General features: G+C 37.0%; 1 protein-coding gene across 1 annotated transcript in view; it reads left to right on the top strand.

The window, feature by feature from the left end:
* The first annotated feature begins 929 nt into the window (after positions 1 to 929).
* Positions 930 to 7,691, top strand: part of LOC115225669 (dynein heavy chain domain-containing protein 1-like) — an 86,263-nt gene continuing 79,501 nt past the window's right edge. Inside the window, exons 1-2 of the mRNA XM_029796585.2 lie at positions 930 to 1,504; positions 6,786 to 6,937. Of these exons, the coding sequence (XP_029652445.2) occupies positions 1,429 to 1,504; positions 6,786 to 6,937 (228 nt within the window). The 5' untranslated portion in view covers positions 930 to 1,428. The remainder of the gene's footprint in view (positions 1,505 to 6,785; positions 6,938 to 7,691) is intronic.

The raw sequence follows: 7,691 nt of genomic DNA, 5'->3' as shown, positions 1-7,691 counted from the left end.
ACTAGATCACGGCCAGCCCTCCAAGAAAAACTAAGCTGGAAACGTAGATTTCCTGGAAGAAGGATCGAATGCATACGAACACCAGGACAGCAAAAGGGACAGATATAAAAAAAACAAAAAACAATAATGGAATACAGAAACATGAAATACAGAAGCATTAACGGTGAAAACAACAAGTGTCTTACGACTGATAACAAGCAAACACATTACAAATACACACACACACACACATATATATATATATGTATATATATATATATATAGATATATATATATATATATATATATATATATATATATATATATATATATATATATACATATATATATATATATATACAAAAACAAGAGATGCAGTACAATATTTTGTCAGTGAACGGGTCGCGGTCCGAAAGCGATGAAAATATTTTGACAAATTAAATTTATATGCTGAAGTGAATCAAACGGTTTTTGTGTTTCTTAAATGGCTTATAAATACCTTCCACGCTGCAATTGTTTTCGTTCCAAAACATGATCTCAGATCAGGTCACTTGCTATGCAAGTACATCTCTGAAAATAAAAGCATTTTCTAAAAATGTAAAATCACAAATTTTTTTTTTTTTTATTGTAATTTTTGTGTCGATTTCAGGTTACTGTCGGACCCTCTATGATGATTTGAATGCGCTGAGAATGTTGGCCCTTGAGCTGCTGGGCAAGAACTGGAAAATATTAACTGGAAGTGTTATTTCTGGTTCTACTACTACTGAAGTTGGTGGTGGTGGTGTTAGTGGTGGTGGTAGTGTTGGTGGTGATGGTGGTGATGGGGATGTTGGTAGTGCTAATGACGATGATAATGATGATGATGATGATGATGATGATGATGATGATGATGATGATGATGATGAGGAGGAGGAGGAGGAGGAGGAGGAGGATGGCAGTGGTGGTGATAGTGAAGCTGGAAGCGATATCGATAACAGTGATAATTGGACCGTAAGCAGCGACCGCAGTCATGGCAGCGACAGCAACCACAACAGCAGAAACTACAATGGCAGCAGACAATCCGACAATGGCAACACCATCAACGACAAAGTCGGTAACCACAGCAACAGAGCCACCGTCAATTGCAGCAGCAATGCGAAACCTCGTTACCGAGACGATGACCAGCTCCAGAGCAACAACAACGCTACTAAAGGCAACATCCCTTCCAATGTCAATGTCAAAATTTCAGAATCCCCCAGCATTGAAAAAAGGATCAGAGTTAAGTCGACAGACAGCAAGAGCAAGATCCGTGTGAAAGAAAGCAAAAGCAAGACCAGAGCCACTTTGAACGCCGTCGTGAGCAAAGTGAGACAGGATAAAAGCAAATTTAAAATAAGTAAGAGCAAAATAGACGTTGGTGCCCACCGGCCCGACTATGGCTGTGCTAGTAAGATCAGATATACGGAGCAAATGGCCAGAGCAATTCACAAGGTACATCAACAGATACGAAACAGCCTCCATATGATGTTCATTTTGTCTAGCAAAGGTAATTATTGCATTAAACTGAATAACACTGTGTAACATGATTGTTGTCCTTGCCTACCAACTGCTATTTCCTATTTGCTTATCCCTAGATAGAAAAAAAGCACCTTTTTGATGTAAATAATTTTTGGTGTTATCATGGTCCGATTTGAATTTTTTCTTCTACGAAAGGAAGAGCAAGCCTTCTTCTATTATACTCTCAATTTTGGTTAACTTGTGCTGCAGGGTCTCAGAGGAGATAGTGTTAGTTGAAGGCTACCAACCCTGCCACACACAGACAACTTCAGCTTTATATATATAGACTAGCGGTATCGCCCGACATTGCTCGGGTTTGTTTCGACCCTTTAGAATTGGAATTTTTGAAAAGTAAAAATTTTGCATTATATAGCTTGTTATTCTCTTTAAGTGAACATTTTTCTGGTTGAATTACACCGAAAAATGGTGACACAGCAGTCAAAAACTCGTAAAAAATAGGGATTTTCATAGAAAAAAAGCACCTTTTTGATGTAAATAATTTTTGGTGTTAACATGGTCCGATATGGAAGGAAGAGCAAGCCTTCTTCTATCATACTCTCGATTTTGGTTGACTTGCACTGCAGGGTCTCGGAGGAAATAGTGTTAGTTGAAGGCTACCAAACCTGCCATACACAGACAACTTCAGCTTTATATATAGAGAGAGATTATACTGTGTAATACGATTTTTGTCCTTGCCTACCAACTGTTATTCCCTATTTGCTGACCCCTAGAAAGTATGAAAAAATGGCTAATATTTCCTTCAAACTTTATTTTTGTTACGATATTTATTCAAACCCCAAAGAATCCCTCTCAACACATGGCCATGATGCTCCCGCACTACTCCTGCCCATGATCAGAGATGCACATATTGTCGGCCTCAATTGAAAAACTTCTGTCCATCAACCAACCCTTCCCTGTATTATATACACGGAGCAGGCCCAAGATGTCTGCCACTGGACCAGGTACCCAGGGTGCTACATATGAAGGGAGCAACACATCACATGTTTCAAATCTTTCAATTCCTTTGCAAGAAGTGAAATTACACTGTGTAACACGATTTTTGTCCTTGGGTAGCAATCGTTATTTCCTATTTGCTTGCTCTCAGAAAGTATGAAAGATGGCCAATATTTCCTTCAAATTTTGCATTTGTTACGATATTTACCATAAATCCTCGAGTATAATCTGCATTTTTTCCCCAAAATTTAAAGGTCAAAATCCCCAGTGCGTACTATATACGAGGTTAAAAATGAAAATTATTTCCTAAGCAATGTCCGAGTCTCTATTTGCTGTCCGGCAATGTTTATTCAGACACATTTTGTGATGTCGGGCGAGAAAATACCTTAAGCTAAGCCTGAAAGCAACGAAGTCATAAAAGAATCATCCATAACTTGCAGTAAGCAACATTTATTATATAACAGTTATTACTGTTATATAACAGTTATTACTGTTATTTCTTTATTTTCTGCAAACAAAATGCATAAAAAAGCTACACGTTTGTATTATGTTATATATACAATAATAATAAAGGATGTTACCGTATACATTTTTACAAACCAAGGACGTTATATAGACCTCCTTGACTCAAGTCAGAGAAGGGGTGCGTATTATACACAAGGTTTAGGTTTTTCAGAGGTATAGCCCCCTAAAAATCCCCTATGTATTATCACTTTTGTGATGTCGGGCGCAAAAATACCTTAAGCTAAGCCCGAAAGCAATGAAGTCATAAAAGAATCATCCATAACTTGCAGTAAGCAACATTTATTAAACGTTATTACTGTTATTTCTTTATTTTCTGCAAACAAAATGCACAAAAAAGCTACACGTTTGCATTATGTTATATATACAATAATAATAAAGGACGTTACCGTATACAGTTTTACAAACCAAGGACGTTATATAGACCTCCTTCACTCAAGTTAGAGAATGGGTGCGTATTATACACAAGGTTTAGGTTTTTCGGAGGTACATCCCCCTAAAAATCCCCTGCGTATTATACTCAAGGGCGGACTATACTCAAGGATTTATGGTATTGAAGCCCCAAAGAATCCCTCTCAACATATCGCTATGATTCTTCCCCAATACTCCGGTTCATGATAAGTGATGCACATATTGTCAAACGCTAAAGGACTTGCTCAACTGGTTAAGTTCAAGCAAGTGACAAATCTGTGGTATTGAGCAGAATATTTGTTATAACGATATTTCTGCTTCAGCAACTCAGCGCTGAATCAGAAATGTAATGGAAAATAGGTCAGTTTCAAAATACTGATGTCCAGATGACAGAAGCAAAGTGTGAAGGGAATGGTAGTCATATCCTTTGATTTGTAAATAAAAGCAAACAAGAAATAACAGTTAGAGAACAAAGATAGAAAGAAAAAAAATTTAAATTTTGTTACACAGTATAATTATCTTAACTGTAAATTATATCCTAAACCACGTGGTTTGGACTGTATTTGAACCTGTGTAGTTGCTGTAATCTCTCTCTATATAAAGCTGAAGTAGTCTGTGTATGGCAGGTTTGGTAGCCTTCAACCAACACTATCTCTTCCGAAACCCTGTGGCACAAGTTGACCAAAATTGAGAGTATGATAGAAGAAGGCTTGCTCTTCCTTCCGTAGAAGAAAAAATTCAAATCGGACCATGTTAACACCAAAAATTATTTACATCAAAAAGGTGCTTTTTTTCTATGAAAATCCCTATTTTTTAATGATTTTTTGACTGCTGTGTCGCTATTTTTCGGTACATTTCAACCAGAAAAATGTTCACTTAAAGAGAATAACAAGCTACATAATGCAAAATTTTTACTTTTCAAAAATTCCAATTCTAAAGGGTAGAAACAAACCCGAGCAACTCCGGGCGATACTACTAGTCTATATATATAAAGCTGAAGTTGTCTGTGTATGGCAGGTTTGGTAGCCTTCAACTAACACTATCTCCTCCGAGACCCTGCGGCGCAAGTTAACCAAAATTAAGAGTATGATAGAAGAAGGCTTGCTCTTCATTCCGTAGAAGATAAAATTCAAATCGGACCATGTTAACACCAAAAATTATTTACATCAAAAAGGTGCTTTTTTTCTATGAAAATCCCTATTTTTTAATGATTTTTTGACTGCTGTGTCGCTATTTTTCGGTACATTTCAACCAGAAAAATGTTCACTTAAAGAGAATAACAAGCTACATAATGCAAAATTTTTACTTTTCACAATTTCCAATTCTAAAAGGTCAAAACAAACCTGAGCAGCGCCGGGCGATACTACTAGTCTATATATATAAAGCTGAAGTTGTCTGTGTGTGGCAGGTTTGGTAGCCTTCAACTAACACTATCTCCTCCGAGACCCTGCGGCGCAAGTTAACCAAAATTAAGAGTATGATAGAAGAAGGCTTGCTCTTCATTCCGTAGAAGATAAAATTCAAATCGGACCATGTTAACACCAAAAATTATTTACATCAAAAAGGTGCTTTTTTTCTATGAAAATCCCTATTTTTTAATGATTTTTTGACTGCTCTGTCGCCATTTTTTGGTGTATTTCAACCAGAAAAATGTTCACTTAAAGAGAATAACAAGCTACATAATGCAAAATTTTTACTTTTCAAAAATTCCAATTCTAAAGGGTAGAAACAAACCCGAGCAACGCCGGGCGATACTGCTAGTCTATATATATAAAGCTGAAGTTGTCTGTGTATGGCAGGGTTGGTAGCCTTCAACTAACACTATCTCCTCCGAGACCCTGCGGCGCAAGTTAACCAAAATTAAGAGTATGATAGAAGAAGGCTTGCTCTTCATTCCATAAAAGAAAAAATTCAAATCGGACCATGTTAACACCAAAAATTATTTACATCAAAAAGGTGCTTTTTTTCTATGAAAATCCCTATTTTTTAATGATTTTTTTACTGCTCTGTCGCCATTTTTTGGTGTATTTCAACCAGAAAAATGTTCACTTAAAGAGAATAACAAGCTACATAATGCAAAATTTTTACTTTTCGAAAATTCCAATTCTAAAGGGTCGAAACAAACCCGAGCAACGCCGGGCGATACTGCTAGTCTATATATATAAAGCTGAAGTTGTCTGTGTATGGCAGGGTTGGTAGCCTTCAACTAACACTATCTCCTCCGAGACCCTGCGGCGCAAGTTAACCAAAATTAAGAGTATGATAGAAGAAGGCTTGCTCTTCATTCGGTAGAAGAAAAAATTCAAATCGGACCATGTTAACACCAAAAATTATTTACATCAAAAAGGTGCTTTTTTTCTACGAAAATCCCTATTTTTTAATGATTTTTTGACTGCTCTGTCGCCATTTTTTGGTGTATTTCAACCAGAAAAATGTTCACTTAAAAAGAATAACAAGCTACATAATGCAAAATTTTTACTTTTCGAAAATTCCAATTCTAAAGGGTCGAAACAAACCCGAGCAACGCCGGGCGATATTACTAGTCTATATATATAAAGCTGAAGTTGTCTGTGTGTGGCAGGTTTGGTAGCCTTCAACTAACACTATCTCCTCCGAGACCCTGCGGCGCAAGTTAACCAAAATTAAGAGTATGATAGAAGAAGGCTTGCTCTTCATTCGGTAGAAGAAAAAATTCAAATCGGACCATGTTAACACCAAAAATTATTTACATCAAAAAGGTGCTTTTTTTCTATGAAAATCCCTATTTTTTAATGATTTTTTGACTGCTCTGTCGCCATTTTTTGGTGTATTTCAACCAAAAATGTTCACTTAAAAAGAATAACAAGCTACATAATGCAAAATTTTTACTTTTCGAAAATTCCAATTCTAAAGGGTCGAAACAAACCGAGCAACGCCGGGCGATATTACTAGTCTATATATATTAAAGCTGAAGTTGTCTGTGTGTGGCAGGTTTGGTAGCCTTCAACTAACACTATCTCTCCGAGACCCTGCGGCGCAAGTTAACCAAAATTAAGAGTATGATAGAAGAAGGCTTGCTCTTCATTCGGTAGAAGAAAAAATTCAAATCGGACCATGTTAACACACAAAAATTATTTACATCAAAAAGGTGCTTTTTTTCTATGAAAATCCCTATTTTTTAATGATTTTTTGACTGCTGTGTCGCTATTTTTCGGTACATTTCAACCAGAAAAATGTTCACTTAAAGAGAATAACAAGCTACATAATGCAAAATTTTTACTTTTCGAAAATTCCAATTGTAAAGGGTCGAAACAAACCCGAGCAACGCCGGGCGATACTGCTAGTTTGTACATAAAGTTTATCTATGCTTCATTTTTGTTTGATTTTGTATTTGTTTGTAACAGGTTATAAAGAATCGGTCAACTCTCTTCATAAACACTTTGAGAAATATCCAGCTTTGCTGACCACTTCTTACTCTGTCATGACGAACCCATCATTGTCGACAAAGGCCTATCAAGAAATGATCACACAATGGTTTGAAGAAGACAATACACAGGTAGGGCCAGTTAGTTAGGGTAGGAATTGAAACCACAATCTTGTGTCTTCGGTTTCAGTTCCTGGACCCTGAAGTGCACTCTATTCTTGAGCAACACCCCTCATTCCATGTTGCCCCAGTCCACTCAGCTGTGAACGGGTAACCCCGTGGTGGACTAGCATTCTGTTCGTGGGGTTCTTAGCCTGCTCTGCTCACCCGGCTGTCATTCAAAAGCTGCAACAATGCAAAGGAAGCGCATTGTGACCAGCGATGTGTAACAACGTCCAATAATCTGGTCAAGGCAGTGATACATTCATGCATATATAAACATGTATAGTTCAAATTCACAGAACCCTAATCCAAATTTACAGAAAAGAAAAGGGTCATTTCATCCCATTTTTCTCTCCCCATGATAATCTAATCTTCTCCCACCCTTAGCTAACACTATATTAAACATGTGGTCATCTAACCTTACAGCAACTCTAAACATGTACACACTACTCAGCCTCCATGCACACCATCCATTACACATGTAGCCACCTTCATTGAAACAGTAGAGGAAACATGTTGGTAATGTCCCATAATTATTCATAATGTGATAATCTTCCCATACCCCTATCCAACATGTGGTAATGTCCCCCCTACACACACACACTCTTGTTAAACATGTAATAATCTTTCCCTACCTATATTAAACATGTAGTGATCTTGCAGTACTTTTCTATTGAACATGTAATTTCCCTTCGGCACTATTCAACATGTAGAAATCTTCCCC

This window comes from Octopus sinensis, linkage group LG28 (genome assembly GCF_006345805.1).
Source record: "Octopus sinensis linkage group LG28, ASM634580v1, whole genome shotgun sequence".
In the NCBI taxonomy this organism is placed as follows: domain Eukaryota; kingdom Metazoa; phylum Mollusca; class Cephalopoda; order Octopoda; family Octopodidae; genus Octopus; species Octopus sinensis.
The sequence above is the reverse complement of the archived record's forward strand: the minus strand, read 5'-3'. Positions and strand labels throughout refer to the sequence as shown.